The 17,414-nt window shown below is 40.4% G+C and overlaps 1 protein-coding gene across 10 annotated transcripts in view; it reads right to left on the bottom strand.

Moving 5' to 3' along the window:
* tjp2a (tight junction protein 2a (zona occludens 2)) overlaps positions 1 to 16,788 on the bottom strand; it is a 29,314-nt gene extending 12,526 nt beyond the window's left edge. For 4 of the 10 annotated variants that reach the window (XM_069161060.1, XM_069161081.1, XM_069161070.1 and 1 more), the window contains exons 1-4: positions 16,238 to 16,788; positions 11,452 to 11,581; positions 3,451 to 3,504; positions 335 to 459 (exon numbers count right to left, since the gene is read on the bottom strand). In XM_069161060.1, the coding sequence (XP_069017161.1) occupies positions 335 to 459; positions 3,451 to 3,504; positions 11,452 to 11,581; positions 16,238 to 16,344 (416 nt within the window). In that variant the 5' untranslated portion in view covers positions 16,345 to 16,788. Of the gene's footprint in view, positions 1 to 334; positions 460 to 3,450; positions 3,505 to 4,445; positions 4,637 to 7,415; positions 7,658 to 11,451; positions 11,582 to 16,237 lie in introns of those variants that run through there. The other 6 variants (XM_069161092.1, XM_069161103.1, XM_069161141.1 and 3 more) reach the window with 3 other exon arrangements.
* Positions 16,789 to 17,414: the final 626 nt, after the last annotated feature.

Raw genomic sequence — 17,414 nt, 5'->3', positions numbered from 1 at the left:
TAATAGTAGTGAAATTTTTTTTATTCTGATATCAATGTATTGGTCGATATTCTTGATCTCTTAAAATGTGGTTATCAACCACTTTTTACAAACGTGTAGTGAAGTCAGGATATTTTACAGTTTATTAATCACTCTGACCTCAGAGCACTAAAACAGTAAACTTTTGGTTCTTTTTTGGTTTTATGAAGTTTTCCTATCGGCCAGTTTATATGCTGATTTTAATATATCTAGAATAGCTCAACATCAGTCGATAAAATCAGACAGCCAATATAACAAACACAACAGGCTCTAATCTATACTTAATTAAAAACCCCAAAATAAGAATTTTACGCACAACAACAATCCATCAGCAGGTCCTCCCTGCAGGACGTCGGACACCACGATGGACGTCTCGCCACTTTCCTCGTTGGGGTTGTCCCGCCCCCCAGACACAGCGATGCCAAAGCCCATCTTTGGATCCTGAGAACAAGACAAAGCATGTAAATCACGTGGAATCTATTGTGCGTCGCTGCATGTGTGTCTATATAAGAGAGGTCCTGTAATCTCTGTGGTGTGTGTCTGCTCCCACTGGATCATCATGGCCGTATGGGTGTTGTAGACGGTGATTACAGTTCAGTATACTGGAAACATGCACGTTGTGTCGATCTTCTGCACATCGTGTGTGACTAACAATCAAATGAAATATCACTCTGATCCTTTGGTTAATATTCTCAACTGCCCGGCATGTGGGAGCGCGTTTATGTGTGCACACATTTCCCCAAGATTTCATTTCATTTACAACCAACTCTGTTTTTAAAGGCTCCTTCCTTCTCCGGAGATATTTTAGGGCTCTGACTGATTCAACCTGCCATCACTCCAGTTTGTCCAGATGAGATTAGGTCAGAGATTTGATTGACCCTGTCTCTTTATCCCCTCCCTTCCATCTGTACTTAAAAAAATAAAATAAAAAAAAAATAACGCACAATTCTCCACTTCCCTCTGTCTCTAGCAGATGGCCGGGGAGGCAGAGGGAGGATGAAAGTGGGAGCAGAGAAGCAAACACAGGAGATGACGACATGAAAAATCTCTTTTTGCTCTGACATAAAATATTAAAGTAAAAACAAATAATCCTGTCCTGTTATTAAAAATCCAAAGTGAAGAATCTAATAACTACCGAATAGATCAAGTTAAAACAATCGCTTGTTGCTGTCAGATTACATCAAATGTAAACTTCTATCAGCTTGACAACAAGCAATGTTTGATATTGTCTCATTTTTCAAAATATTTCATGAGACACAGTCGTTGTCTCGAACCAATAAGAAACAGACATTTAGTTTTCCTACCGCGGTGCAGCCAGGAGAATCACCACACGGGTACAGGAGAAGTTTTATAATGACAGCAGAGAATGTGAAGGTACAGGAAGTTGTTTTATCTGAGTGTTCCCACTAGAGGTTGAAGGAAGAAGTGAGATCGGTGGCGCTTGTTTCATGAAGCCAGTGACAGAACGATTGTTGTCTTCAGCTACTTTCTGCTGCCGTACAGGCAAATGGGAGAAAACAAGGACGTCCTCATACAATATTAGTTTTGCAGTGTTTGCCAGCTTTACAAAACAAACAGTCGTGACCGTCATGTAGAATAAAACATCCGCTGTCAAAATAAGAGCTTTAGATTGCTGTTTACTTAATTTAATACAGACTGTATGCACAAAAACAAAGTCAAGTCTCTTACAACTCCAGGTGTGTATAAATCCAATTTAACACACAGTATTACTGTTCAGTAATACTTTCAACAGTATTTATTTCAAAGTATTACTAAGCAGTAATACTTTCAACAGCAGCTTCCGTTGATGAAATTTTTTGCAGAAAAATCGTGCGAATTTTGCAAAACTGCAAGGTCTGCAAAAATTGCAGAGATTGCTTGAAATTGCGTTAATTATTTGATTTGATGATTTCCTGGTGGGACTATAAAAAGGATTCCAACTGTTCTTCCCACGTGTTTGCCATATTTATCAGCAAAAACAAGTTGAATCTGTTGATTCAGCCCCACATTTAGAGAGTGTTACTATTCAAAAATGTGGCTTCATGTCACACATTACAATCCCTGATAAAAAAAAAAATTTAAAAAAAAATAAAAGAAAAATACTATTTGTTCAACCTTTGGCCCAAGACCAAATGAAAAATATTTGACATTTGCATTTTGTAATGATTATTATTATTTCAGAGACTCCTAACTGACTCTTGCAGATTTAAATTCCTGATATAAGATGACAGATGATCTTGCAGGACAGAGGCAGCAGAAGAAGCAAATATTTAAAAGAGAAGATAACAAATGGTAGAGGAGAATATAAAGTAGAGCCCGGTGTGACAGCTGGCTCTGGCGGGGTTGAGATGTGTGTGTGTGTGTGTGTGTGGCGAGGGGGGGGAGGGGGGGGTCCACAGGCCTGCAGCACAGGACCTTTTTTGCCCTAAATCTGCTTTTCTGGCCTCAGTGAGCTGCAGCACGAGACAATGAGCTCATCAGGATGATTACAGAAGCTCAACCGGTTTGCTTTGCTCACACAGTCGCACACGTGTTCAACAGAGGAGGACCTGGTTGATGGCGAGAAACGGGACAAATGTAGCATTTTCCAAATTTACCAGAGCATTAAAAGATGCGAAAATGTGACGGCTGTAATCTTTTTTTTTTTTGCCTGTAATGTATTAAAAACTGCTTCGTATCTGAAGCTGACGTTCAATGTCTGGTCAGATTTTGTATCTTTTGTACTCAACTGATCAAATAGTTCATAAATGACAATAACCTTTTAACCTGAGCTATAATTTTGCACTTTGCCTGAAGTATTCAGATATTGAATAAAAAAATTTAAAAAAATCTATATATTAAAAGCAAAGATCTGGGAAATGTGGTTGATAAAAACAATTAACTATCTGAGTACTTACTTAAATTTGAATTAACCGACTGATTAACCATTTTATAGCCACGTGGATCACATTTTAAACTCAGGACCATCGCAGCACTTTAGAAATAGTTTAAGACAAACCACCACATTTCACATTTTATTGCTAAAATTAAACCGGCATTGATTGATTTTTTTTTTTTAGCTCCTTGGGGGCAACACAACGAGCCGTAAACAGGAAATTCATATTTCATGACTTGAAATAGTTGACAGGGTGAACCTGTGATGAAACGGTGGCCTATTTGCACGTTAAAATACACAGAGCAACATTGGCATTTGTTTTGGGATTGTGTTTATGTCCATCTGATGAATTTGAGAGTTGGTTCTGGGTAAGCAGCAGATAGTGGAGTTTGTTTTAAACAGTGCATTCTTTTTGTTTTAGTTTATTTGGATTTTATCAAACACATAATTAAAATGCACTCTCTGTGAACCTGGAGCCATAAGCTGGGGTTTATGGCCGAAATGTAAATATTGCAAATGAAGTGAGGCTGTGAGTGTTTCGGTGCAGATGGACTCACCCTCTGCAGGGTCACGGTGTACTGCTCCCACACGGTCTCCTCCATCACCGGGTTCTGCCGAGAGAGAGGGAAGATTACAAGGAGGGGTTTGATTTCACTGAACAGATTAATAATGTATTACGTGATGTAATGACAAAGCCAGTTCATTAGCCTATGTTGTTGTTACACAACCAGGAGCTCCCAGGAGAACAATGGCCAGCCTCTGCTGGGCTCTTGACACAAAGTTTGACTAAAAAAGTTTTTGCTTTTGTTGATTAGTATTGATGAGAACACTTGAACATCTGTTACGACTCATTGAAAAGCACGTACAAAACAGGACTGACAGATGCTACATGAAACCACCAACAAGTTACGTTAAGATACACATTGAGTGCACTGAGCTCTAGAAAGTCAAAGGCTACAGATCAAATAGTTGATTTCAATTTGAATTACACCATCAATTCTTGTCTGAATAATTGTCACAATTAAGAAGAGAAGCTGGTGCCTGAACCGAGGTCCGACCGCCCAAACAATCAACCTTTGCACTGGAGAAGCTGAAACCAGTGGGTTTTTTTTTAAATCGTTATAAGTATTAAATCATAATGCCACACATCATTTGTACTCGTTAAGTGACTACTCAATAATTCAGCCATTCATCAGTCCAAACCGTTGGGTACCACACGTACAAACTTTGTCGAAAATATTCCCTCGTTCAAGTCCAACTTAATTTCCGAACTACAAAAACACAAATAATATCTCAATTTTCCTCACAAAAATAAACCGCTGGGTCAGTGTCATTTTATAAACTACTCCTGTCACTCTTCACCCTGAAAATAACAGAACTCCTTTTGATCCTAAACAATCAAATGTTCCGGTTTTTTTTGTGTGCCAGTTTTCTGCAATTCAGGTTCCCCGACTTCCAAATCAAACTCGACCCGACGGAACCCGTCGCAGAACCAGTCGGGTCCGGCTGCCTGACTGAGACACAGATCTGATCAAATCAGAATCGCACTCACGAGTCCCTGCAGGATGCGTATGGTCTTGACCGCGTGGGCCCATTTCCTGTGCAGGCTGAGGATGGTCTTCATCGTTGGCGCCGGCCGTCTCTTCCTATCTGCGTCTCTCCCTGCTCACCGCCAGCGGTGCTCTGGCAGACTGATGTGCGCCACAGCCTCCTCCATGGCCACAGCTGCACAACCACCAGCAGCGCTCTCCCTGCATCTGCCCGCCCGCCTGCCTTTGACGTAAGAGGGATTCTGCTGGCCTACATTCAGCACAAATCCCACCGTCTGCGGAAAGTGTAAACATACAGACGGACCAACTCCTGCGCAGGCACGCCGTGATTAAACACCCGAGTGTCGAGCCGCAAACGCAACAACGAATCACACAAGGTCTTTTGGGCTTGAAGCCGCCTCGGATCTGAAGGTTTAGCAGTCGCGAGTCAAACTTCACACGCCAGCAGAGACAAACCGCACCACACGTGAGCGGACTTCAAATCCGAGTTAGCACAATAGTTGAGCTTTTAATTTAGTGTTGTTGTTTTGTTTTTTTTGTGGGTAATTTCAGTGGAAAGTGAAATCTGTGTGCTGCTGACATCCCAGGCTTAGTGAAATGGGGGCACGACTCGGTCTGGCAGCACGCTCATCATAACCCACTTTTTTAGATATTGTCGTATTTTTAAAATAATAATAAATCATTTTGTTAAAGGCTGCACTACAGTAAAGTGATGTTATTTTCTGAACTCACCAGACTGTTGGCTGTTTCTATTTTTCTATACCCACTTTTTTGTGCTTTTATAAAATTATTTTGTAAGTCATCCCTACAATATCAATCTGGATGTGTTTGGTCAAAAACACGGTGAGATTAGATTTTGTCCGTATCGCCCGGCGCTACTTAGAACGACCATCTGATACGTCCATCTGGAATTTCATCTCAAACGGTCTTTCTGGAGTCAGTGTTGTGTGAAGGGGGGAAGACTGAGGCAGAATAAGACGATTTTGAAGAGAATCTATTCTCATCACTGATGGAAAAAAGGGTTTGTATCAATCACAAAAAAACTATTGAGATGTTACTTTACATCCATTTACACCCGAAAGGCTAAAAAGCAGCAGCAGAAACATATTTCACGCTACACATGTGAAGAGAAGAAACTTATTAACTGATTAACTGACATGATAAGATAAATTCCTCTGAGGTGGTGGGTGAAGTGGCTCTGGGCAAGGCCAAACCAGCTGTAATCAAACCGTCTTCTTGGCCTGGGATACTGTATGACTGCGATAGCTGCTCACAGGCAGGCCTGCTGGATAAGTCGTAGTCTCCTGAGTGTGGGCAATTACATAACAAAACACAAAAACAGTTCCACTAATGAGGAGGGAGGTTGAAATACTGGGTCATACTTGCAGGACGTGACTTAGAAAACTAATTATTTACAGACTGTGTCTCTTACAAAGCACAAACGCAGAATACGAAGGCAGAGTTTGATCAAAACTGCAGTGAAAAAACCCGTTTACACTCAAATTCAACCAATTTACACAAAATCTTGCTGAGCGGTAGTTTTTAAAAAAGGTACAAACTTCCCATTCACCTCAACTTTTGCTTATTGTTTTCTCACATTCCCCCATGACCACTGAACAGATAAAAGTAGAGCTGCAAATAAATACTTCTATCATTTAATATACCAATTATTTTTGAAAAATGTTTTGTTTACAGTAATATAAAACCAGAATATCCTCGTAAACAAGATGCTGGAAGTAAACACTATTTGGCATTTGGATTTAAAAAAGATTGTTTGCTGACCATCAACTAATAAATCATTCAATTAATTGTTTAAACTCTTGGTCTCAAATGTCTGTCTTTGTACCAAGTACAGCCGAGTATATTTAAATTTGTGAATTTTTTAGTTACCATACCAATACTAAGGCAGCTGGAAACTGGTTCAAAAACTGACATGGTGTGGAGAAAATGTCCAAACAGAATTTGAAACTATTGAAATTTTTACTGCACTAAATTAAATGCTAAAATCAAAATGAAGTTAGAAAAAAAAATACATTTAAATCTGTGTGTAGCACCGACAAGAAATTATAAAACACTTTTATCAGTTTACCTCCCATATACTTTATAAATCAGCCTCAGTACTCCGAGAAACAACACCAGTTGTTGACAGTGTAACTAAGGACCTCTGGCGCGCAGATAAGACAGATGCAACAACATTTTCAGGGTCACTCTTTGTTTAATATCAATTTGCCTGCAACTTTTCTGAGGGAGAAATTTGTGTCACTAAATTTATTATCAAAGTTTTAATACAAGCTCTTCGCCTTGGCTATCATCCAGCAGTTGTTCACATGTTATTCTGGTTGTTGTTATGAGCTCAAAACTGGCTGAAGGTCCTTTATGAGACAGCCTGAGAGATGCAGTGTTTGTGAACCGCTGGCTGATGATCGCTGTACGACACTGCCCTCTGCTGGTGGCAGAGACGCATTACATCTTGCGGTACAATAAAGAACACATTAGTACATTTAAGGATTTAAAAACAGAAGTTAAAAGGAGTTTGGATAATTTGGTTTCTAGTGCCCGACAGGCTGCACCACTGTTACCTGTTGTTCTTTGAAGAAAGAGATGTTTAACAAACACAAACACGCGCAAAATGTTGTTTTGGCCACCAAAGGAACAACAAATAGCGTTAAGTGCGGTGCAGATAAGACCAGGTAACCAAATAAAACCAAATAAAACCAAGCCAACAGAGCAGTTATGGAGCAAAACAACATTTCAAACAGGACTTATTAACTTTGAACGTGTTTGTAAACCGTGGATGTAGCAGGCGGCGCTAACAGCAGGTGTAGCAGGATGCAACAGGCTTCATGGAAACTCCCGAAAACCAAAACCTCAAAACACCCACACAAAGCATCGTGTCGGGAGTAACCCGAGGCTCCCGCATGTCGGCCTGGGTATTTATCAGCACTTTGAATACAGCTCGATGAAGTACTTACGGTGAAATGCGGAGCTGCGTGTCTGCTCAGAGAGAGCAGCCCCCCTCCGTTCACTGGCATCACGCACTTTGAACTGTCCCGGACTGGTACTGAGCTTTTTTTTTTTACACCAAACTATATGGACAGTTAAGTGTTTCCGGTCGCACAGCAGCCAAAGTTATTGTGAAATGAAGAAGTTTGAAGTTTAAAAAGTGTCCAAGTCCTGTCTGCCTCACTTAACAACACCTACTTTACTCACTAAAAACATCAACATTAGACTTCCAGGGCAAAAATTAGCGCCGAGAGCTCCTGACTTGGTCCAGGTTATACCAACTCAGAGAGCGGGGGGAATGACATTTATCAGCAGCTTTGATAGATAATGACAGACTAAAACGACGTCTATAACCCCAACCTCAATGAATTCAGTACACTGTTTGCTGGTTTATTAGTAATGACAGACCGGTGCTAACTGTGTAGGCACATGTGTGCAGGACGCTTGCAACTCTAATACCACCGAGATGGATCAGTCTAAAATTCCCATTGATTTTTAGGCAGCCTGCTGTGAGGCTCCCAGACAGAAAAACACAATAACAGACTTAATACAGCAAACTCAGGAATGTGATAGAAGTGTACAAAGAAAAAGCATCCTAGCAGATGAAATCTATTTGGGGGTTGATGAAATATATTTTGGATAGCTTCCAACAACTGACTTCTGAAGGCAAAAACGATGTTATTTCAGTCTACAAATAGTATAAGCAAGGAAAGACAACACCCTCCCAAACGATGAAACCCATACATCATGCTCAGGAAAAGAGAATTAGTGCGGTCCAGCACTGATGCTGGGTGATAAGGTCTGTGTTCCAGTTCAGCTCAAAGGTGCTGGATGGGGTTGAGGTCAGCGATCTTTGTAGACGAGTCATGTTTCTCCATACCAAGCTGGGAAAACATACTATGTTGTGGACATTGATGTAAGTGTCAGGAGCTTATGGTATTAAAACAGGAAAGTGTCTTTTGAAACTGCTGCCACAAAGTTAAAAGGGGACTTATAATCAAAGTTATCACTGAATCTACTGTATGATTTATATTCATTGGAACGAAGTACACAAAAGGTACGTGGTCAGCCATAGAACTATGTGAAAGATGTAAAGGTCAACATGGCTATGGGCAGCATAAAACAAAAAAAAAACAAAAGGTTATGTGTGTGACACACATAACCTTTTGTTTTTTTTGTTTTTATCCGTGTGTGTGCGGTCCATTCACCATCATGAGAGAAATAACAGATAAGAACACCAGCTGACCCTGGAAATGTCAGAAATCCCTAAAACTGTCACAGGAATGTTTTCCTTTAAATATCAACCGTTTCTGCTTGTAAAAAAAACAAAACAGCAATTTATCAACATCCTTAAATTCCAGAGCAGCAATGCTGTATGAATTAAATAATGACAATACATTTTCAGAAACATTAAGGTCAATCCAGTCAAATCTCCACATTTCACATGGACTGAAATATGCCAAATAGGCCTTAAAATAGGCCATGCTAATGCAAAACAGGGTCACTGGCCTGAATAATTTGTGGCACCAAGTCATTAAAACAATGAAGCTTCCGGGATGTGACATGTCTCTCTAGTTAATCATCATCCCGGGTGCAGGAGGGGTCACTACAGCGTATTGTATTCAAATAAGGAAAGAGGAAGAGGTGTGGGAAACACCGAGTCGCTGAACTCCATATCTTCAAACCATCAGTATGTCAGAAGAGAAGCAGCCTTGTTTACAGCTTACAAAATATTTTTGGACAAACCAAAATAAGAAAAAACTGCATGCATGCCTCATTCAGTTATGGGTTCATGAAATAGTTTCATGAGACAGAAATTCATGAAATTTTCATCAACAGAGAAACACAAAATCAAGCAAATGACATTCAAGCATGAAAATCAATGAACCAAGCTGCACCTGTGGAGTTTTCAAAGCAACAGGGACACTCTACACTGTGCGCAGTCATTGTGTGTGCAGAGACACTCCCTGAATATTTAACCGTGTAAACCTGAATTCATCAAGCACACACTGAACCATTGATTTAGTTGAAAACAAATAAATTAGGTAATTTATACTAAGTCATATGGCAGCACAGTGGTGCAGTGGTTAGCACTGTCGACTCAGCGAAAAGGTTCCGGGTTTGAATCCGGGCCTGGGCCTTTCTGTGTGGAGTTTGCATGTTCTCCCTGTGCCTGCGTGGGTTCTCTCCGGGTACTCCGGTTTCCTTCCACCATCCAAAAAACATGCACCTCTAATTAATTGGTGGTTCTATAAATTGCCATTAGGTGTGAATGAGAGCATGAATGGTCTTTGTTTCTGTCTGTCTCTATGTGTTGGTCCTGTGATGGACTGGTGATCTGTCCAGGGTGTATCCTGCCTTCGCCCTAAGTGAGCTGGGATAGGCTCCAGCCCACCCTTGACCCTGTTCAGGATAAAGCGGGTATAGATAATGAATGGATGGATACTAAGTCATAGAAAATAGTTGTTACAATTATTTATTAATTTCAAAGCAAGAACATATTTTACTTCTAAAAATGATGTCAAATCCTTTGTATTTGTACACCTCTCACACCCTCCATGAGACTGTGGGGGCTTTAAGCAGCTCCTCAGTGCTGCATCCTCAGAGCAGGAAGGAGCGCTACCGCAGGTCGTTTGTTTCGACGGCTGGCAGACTGTTCAACACCACCATAAAATAATGTTGCATTGTATTTCATTTCATAGCACCAGAGACTTTCTATTCATTTCAAGCTGTATTTATGTATTTATTTATTGTGGATATAGTCATAATTTTGCCACTGTGGGATTAATAAAGTCTAAGTTTTCAGGTTTGCCATTTTATAAAAATCTAATTATTCAACAAATTATTGTTGTTTGAATTATTATTATTGTTATTTATCAGGAACACGTGAGACATTTTAAATTACTTTTTCACAAGTGTCCTGGAAAAGATGGGCGGCAGTAACAGTAAGCTACATGTTAAAAAAAAAAAAAAAAATTCTCCTCGGGGATTAATAAAGTAAATACCTACCTACCTACCTTAACAACGTGAAACAGATGAGACAATCAGATTTGAACAAAAATCACGTTAAAATAACTAAAAAGATGAAAAAGAAACTACTCATAAGAGTAACAAAAACATCTGGGTGTTAAATGCCTCAATATGATTGGATCCAAAACTACAAATAACAGATAAAACACTCGTGCTAATCCTTTGCTAGATCATCACATTCAAAACAGTGCGAGTTCAGATGTAGTCTAAACAGTCACGACTATATCACAAACATCAACAATCACATGTGAAGACACAGCGGGCTCCATCTTACACCCGGCGCACAACGCAAGTGTCTTTGTTAGTTTCAGACCGACACTGTTGTCATGTTCCCGTCCAGCACAAATATTGTTTAATTAGTAACTCTTACTCTTACAATGGGGTGTGGTCAGGTGCATTGTGGGTGAATTGTAATCTTGAAGCAGCAGAAAGAGACTGAGCAGTGCCAGACAGTATTGGACTGTTATTTCAAAGGGGCATTGTTCAGATAGTAACATGCACCTACATGCTGTAGACAGTTGCACACTGCGCACACACTCTGCTTTGTTACACACACAAGGACATGCAGCACCCCAAACACACAACAGATTAAAAATAAAAAGATTACAATGTGAAAGATTACTACTGTGAACATCAATCTGCTCAATCTGCACACGAGCAGATCTGTTTCTGCTGCAGAGGAGCGCTCTTTTCTACAATTTGGAACATCCGTGATTATAATATCAGCCCGCACACCTGGCTTTTAAAGAGAATGGGAGACTTACTGATTGGTTTATTTCATGTTATGCCCAAAACACATCTTTGATTACTTACTACAGTAAGTGTCACCTCTTTGACCCATGTGCCTTACTTTGGTTTAGATTATCCACTGCTACACCAGTGAAAGTGGATTTGGTCCCAACATGCACTTTAGACAGTGCACTTAAAATAAAATAGTCTAACTTCAACAGTCAACATGTAAACATCGTGGCCTACCATCATTATAGCCGAGTAGCTGCGTGAAGAGAGGCGGCGGAGATACAAGTACTGGGCTTCTCTGGACCAGCGGAATTTGCGGCTGCACTTGAGCAGGTCAGTGCTGGTCCCGTCTGAGCCAGGCTGGTCCCTGCGCACAAAACAGAAACCTTAGTGATGGTGTCCATTCAAAGCTTTATGCAGAGAGCAGTGGGACATGTAACACAAGTGTAAGGTCATTACTATAAAGCATGTTGTGACCTTCAAATAGTAATCTGTAGAGGAGTACTCAAATATTGAAAGCCTGCAACTGAAATCTGTTCTGTTGTCAGAGAGTGATGCTTTGAGGCTGGAACTTTTTAACAGAAAGTCTGCGGGGTTCGATACACGAGGGCTTTCACCAGGCAGAGAGGATCTATTTTTATATGCTATGAAAGTGAATTAGCAGAGTCTTTGAACTCGCTTGCGTTATGTAATCACTGTGTGCTTTAAGTCTGCATCCACTTTTCATTGGCATTTTCAATTTTAAGCTTTTCTACAGTTAACAAGTACATTTGCTGGCTGTGTACGGTAACACAGATTAAAGGATGTCGTGTATTGCAACGGCTAAAACCATATTTGCTTTTACAAATATAAACCAAATATTCCAAAATAAAGTTGTACAGCTCTGAGTTTAACTGGAATAACCTAAAGAGACCAGAATCACACAGATACTACGGGCTATTTTAAAACTATCATGTGCTGTCTCACTTCAGGAGCAGCATCTGCGACCTCATCACTAACATGTCACAACATGTCAACGTTGGCTGAAACGGCTTGGTTATATTTGATTTTTTTTCAACCTCATGGCAGTGAGTCAGAAATGATTGAAACGGTCTGACTGGATGAAGTCGGATACAACAGCAGTGTGGAGAAAGCAGACTGGCTCTGTGTGACCAAACCTGCTGCCTCATACACTTTAAACACAGACAGAGGAAACACGAGGAAGGGCTCGGTATCTGCAGGAACACCTGAAATGTCTGTGGGTCAGACATGCCGATGATTATCTACTGACTCCTTCATGAAAGGGGCATTGTGTATTACCCTTCCCCCTCCAAGCTCCCATTAAAAGGGCATTTAACCATTTTAGTATTGCACCTCCAACAAGTTGGTGGACAAGCAGGAAGGGGCAGAGTTATCCTCATATTTGCACCAAGCTCCAAAAACTGTGGATCCTATCTGCTACATCCGTACCTCAATGGTTTCCTTTCATCGATCCCTTTTGTCTTGTAAATGCAGTCATCTTTAAAACTCCACCCCCGTTTGTAAACCAGGATTTTCCTCAGTAATTCAATAAAGTCAAACCTTGTTTTTATGGTTTATGGTTGACCTTTTTTTTTTTTTTCCAGCATTAGCCAATCACTGTATTTCCATTCTGTAATTATCAGACTATACAGTCGTTTCCATTGTTAGCGTCTTCCTTCCCCGAGCTAGATCCAGGTTGCCTTTAGACACACAGGACAGACTGACAGGAAAAGAGTGAGTCATCCAGCCTTACCGTTAGTAGTTTGATCTACAGTACAAAGCCTTTTTCTGGCAAGGTTGGGACATATTTTAAAATGCAGTAAAAAAAAAAATAATAATAAAAAAAAAAAATTTAACTGACAGAAGTACAAAGAAAATATTTCCAAGGATTTCACTGTCCAACTACAATTGCCTTTTCTAAATATAAACCAATTTTCAATTTAATACCAGCGACATTTAAAATAAGAGTCAGGCATGTTTACTGCTGTGTTATATCGCCTTTTCTTTTAAATACACTTTTTAATCATTTTGACTCAAACTGTTGCAGTTTTGCAGGTGGAATTTTTGCCCATTCTTTCTCTATACAAGACCAAGGTCAGGAAGTGGTCGCCTTTGTCTGATTCTCCTCTTCATGATGCACCATTCATTTTCAATAGGAGACCGACCTGGACTGCAGGCAAGCCAGTTAAGCACACACATGCTGTCTTTGAAGCCAATGTTGTTAGCACGTGCACTCAGAGGCCTGGTATTGTCCTGCTGAAATAAAAGATGTTCCTTTAATGTCAGCACGTCTTTAGAAGTCCCACTCTAAGTCTCTTCGTCAATGGTACCTTCAGACATAATCAAGTCACCCCTGCTGTGGCCACTGATGCAGCCTCACACCATGACAGATGTGGGCTGTTGCACCTTTTTCTCAATGTTAATGATGTACAGTGCATCCGGAAAGTATTCAGTGCTGCAGAGATGGTTGTCCTTCTGGAAGGTTCTCCTCTCTTCACAGAGCAACGCTGGATCTCTGTCAGAGTGACCATCGGGTTCTTGGTCACCTCCCTGACTAAGGCCCTTCTCCCCCGATCGCTCCGTTTGGCCGGGCGGCCGACTCTAGGAAGAGTCCTGGTGGTTCCAAACTTCTTCCATTTACGGATGATGGAGGCCACTGTGCTCATTGGGACCTTCAATGCTGCAGAAACGTTTCTGTACCCTTCCCCAGATCTGTGCCTCGATACAATCCTGTCTCGGAGGTCTAAAGACAATTCTTTGGACTTCATGGCTTGGTTTGTGCTCTGACATGCACTGTCAACTGTGGGACCTTATATAGACGGTGTGTGTCTTTCCAAATCATGTCCAATCAGCTGAATTTACCAGGTGGACTCCAATCAAGTTGTAGAAACATCTCAAGGATGATCAGTGGAAACAGGATGCACCCGAGCTCAATTTTGAGTGTCATGGCAAAGGCTGTGAATACTTATGTACATGTGATTTTTTATTTTGTTATTTTTAATAGATTTGCAAAAATTTCAAAACAACTTTTTCCACGTTAATATTATGTGTGCAGAATTTTGAGGAAAAAAATGAATTTAATCCATTTTGGAATAAGGCTGTAACAACAAAATGTGGAAAAAGTGAAGCTCTGTGAATACTTTCCAGATGCACTGTTGGGATTTCTCTTGTGAAAGACAGGAATTCTGGGCAATCTTATTTTGAGAAATGTTCTTTTTGAACTGTTTGACAACTGTCCAAGAAGTTGGGCAAAAAGTGGTGAGCCACGACCCAAAGACTGAGGTTTTGGTTTAAGCTCCTTTTAAACCCAATCATGATACTGTCACAGTTACCAACTCACCTGCTTGTTGTGGAACTTTAGAAAACGGAGAAACTTGAATCTTCCATGAACCTTTCACTCTTATTTTTCCACTGTCTTGAGTATGTTGCAGGAATCAAATTCAGATTTTTATATTGACAAACTACAAATAAATTATTGAATGAAGACATTAGAAATCTTATTTGTACTTTTGTCACTTAAATAAAGATTCAAGAGAATTAACAAATCACAGATTCTTGTTTTTAATACATTTTACAAAATGTCTCACCTTTTCCAGAAATAAGGTTTGTAGTTCTAATCCAACATTTCCTGCTGCTTGACATTAAATACTTTAACTGGTAAAGCCTAGGATGACTTTTAAAGTGAAGCAGGCGCAGGAAACGCAACGCAACGCACACGTCACTACACGTGCTGTTAAAAAGAATTACAACTGATAACGAAGGATTCCAACATTTTTCAGTCTACAGATCACCTCGGGACCAAAACTTGCGCACCATATTGGCAACAATGGTCATGAATAAAAATTCAAACCATCCAAATCCTATTAACGGCGAACCTTTGTTCAATAACTATGTCAAACTGAGGTATTAGAGATTATATTTTACGTGCCTTGCAGTTGACACAGTTCATCAAATTAACATCACTTAAATTCTAGTTGCACTTGGTTGGGCAGTAGTATTTCTATAGTTCTTACACGGTTTCATGGGTTTCTTTGGCATTAATGTGTCAGTGTTATAAGCTCTAGTATGATTATTTAAACCACATTATCTTTAACTCGGATGTGACTACACACAGTACAGCAAACTGCACATAGATTTATATAAGGAGGAATGAATGAGAAGGCTATAGCAGAAAACCATGTTAGTGAGGTCAGAGGGATGTAATTGATATACAAAGTTAACAAACCAATGTACAAAACGAATAGTACGAGTGAATGCAGCTGTAAATGAACAGAACAATTAGCCCGTATGTAATTTGAACAGTGTAAAAGGATGGTTTTTTTTTTAATCTATTATGTAAACTACAAGACGCACAATTGAAGGACAGATTATAAGAAAAACTTTATACAGAAAAAAGAGCAATGTAAACAACAACAAATTAAAGGGACAAAATGGTAATGAGTGAGATAACAAATGTAAGGCTGTCTTGAAACATGACACAGCTTATGTGTTTAAAAATAGATTTGTATGTTAATTGTAGCTGCTGGGTGCTTAGTGATCAAGAAATGTAATAATTAAACTTAAAGGATTGTAAAATCTATTCAAGACTGTAAATAAAGTACTCCATTTAAAAACAAAAAAGCAATTTCCCTTCGTTGGATTAATAAACTATCTCTATCTATCCATGAAAAAAAAACATTTTACTGCCCACCACAGAACACAACCACGATGTACAAATTCACTAAACACATTTAAACTAAAAAAGAACATGTCTTACTACAGTCAAAGCTGTGTGGGTCACCAGAGTAAGTGGAACATTGTTTACGCTGAAGTCACTGTCACCATAAACAAAACTCAATTCACCTTTCTGGGAGACTGAAAGCAAAAAAAACAAAAAAAAACTGAATAAATAAAACCAAAACTATCTGCATGACCAGACACCACTAGATGTATTATCACTGTTAGAAATGAACGTACACAGCGGAGTTACAATGTCCACTTCATACACGACACGGACACACAGACACCCAGTGATCACACTCACCCCGGGGGTCTCCATAGTTTCCTGCCGGGCGGCAGAAGCTCCCGTTTGTTCAGGGGTACGATCCCCATCGCCGCCTGCATGATCGTGATGAACTTCTTAAACTTCATCTTCTAACTCTCCTCTAAAAGAGTCTCACACGCACCTCATCGCTCTGACTGCTGCTCCAGCCGTCTCCCAACAACGTGCAACATCACGACCACGATTCAACATCTCCGAATGTCTACTTATTTCCTTCGGCATCATCAACGTGTCCCTTCTTGTGCATCAGTTTCTCCGTGGCAACGAGGCACAGATTCAATCACCCGGAGCGGCGAGGTGCCCGTGGCGTGGCTACTACGAGTCCTGTCCCCGACCGCCGACTCTCACAGATGTCCTTTTGGCTTTTCTGAGCGACGGAGGATAAAAGGAAAACAAACGGCCACGTTCCTGCCAGGCGGTGGGCTGGCCGAGAGGGGATCACAGCACGTCACTCTTACATAATTCTGAAGCTTCTCTGGATATTACACTAATGAAAACGCAGCTTCTGCCGCCACTACCGCTGCTGCTGTCACTGCTGCCGCTGCTGCTGTCACTGCTGCTGCAGCTGCAGCCGCTGGGATAATTGTGGTACTAAGCTCTGACAGATCATGTATGCTACCCGCCCCCTTCCTCTATAATCCCCCATCCAGGCTTAGTCTTCTCACCATTTACACCCACACAGACCCATCTACTTCACCCACACATCCTCACGCACCCCTCTCCACCCCAACGGAAGACTGTTAATGACAACTACTACTACGAAACAACTTTAAGCTTTAGTCACTCTGCAATTGAAGATTTAAGTGCACGCAGGGACAGATTTGATTACCAAAACACGTTTTCAGAGCAATGCCTTGTGTTTCTTTTGTTTGTTCTTTAACAACAATGACGCTTTGCGGCACAGAGGAATTAGACGTGTCATGAGCTGGATATACATTCTTGGCTCGTTAAAGGGTTCAGTTGATTGTCGTTTTTTGTCCTTTAAATGACATGTGCTCTCAATAATAAAAACATACAATATCAAATTCAGCTAATCCATGCATCCGTAGGTTTGGAGTTTGCATCAGCGGGAAAAATGTTCCACACTCGTGTTTTACACAGACATTTGCAGATGTAATGTGCCATAAAAATCTGCCATAAACTGACCGAGGATTTCACA

The sequence above is a fragment of the Embiotoca jacksoni genome, unplaced genomic scaffold (assembly GCF_022577435.1).
Source record: "Embiotoca jacksoni isolate LCO1_2020_lvr unplaced genomic scaffold, fEmbJac1.0.p SCAF_10, whole genome shotgun sequence".
NCBI classification, from domain to species: Eukaryota; Metazoa; Chordata; class Actinopteri; family Embiotocidae; genus Embiotoca; species Embiotoca jacksoni.
This window is presented reverse-complemented; position numbering and strand designations above follow the sequence as displayed.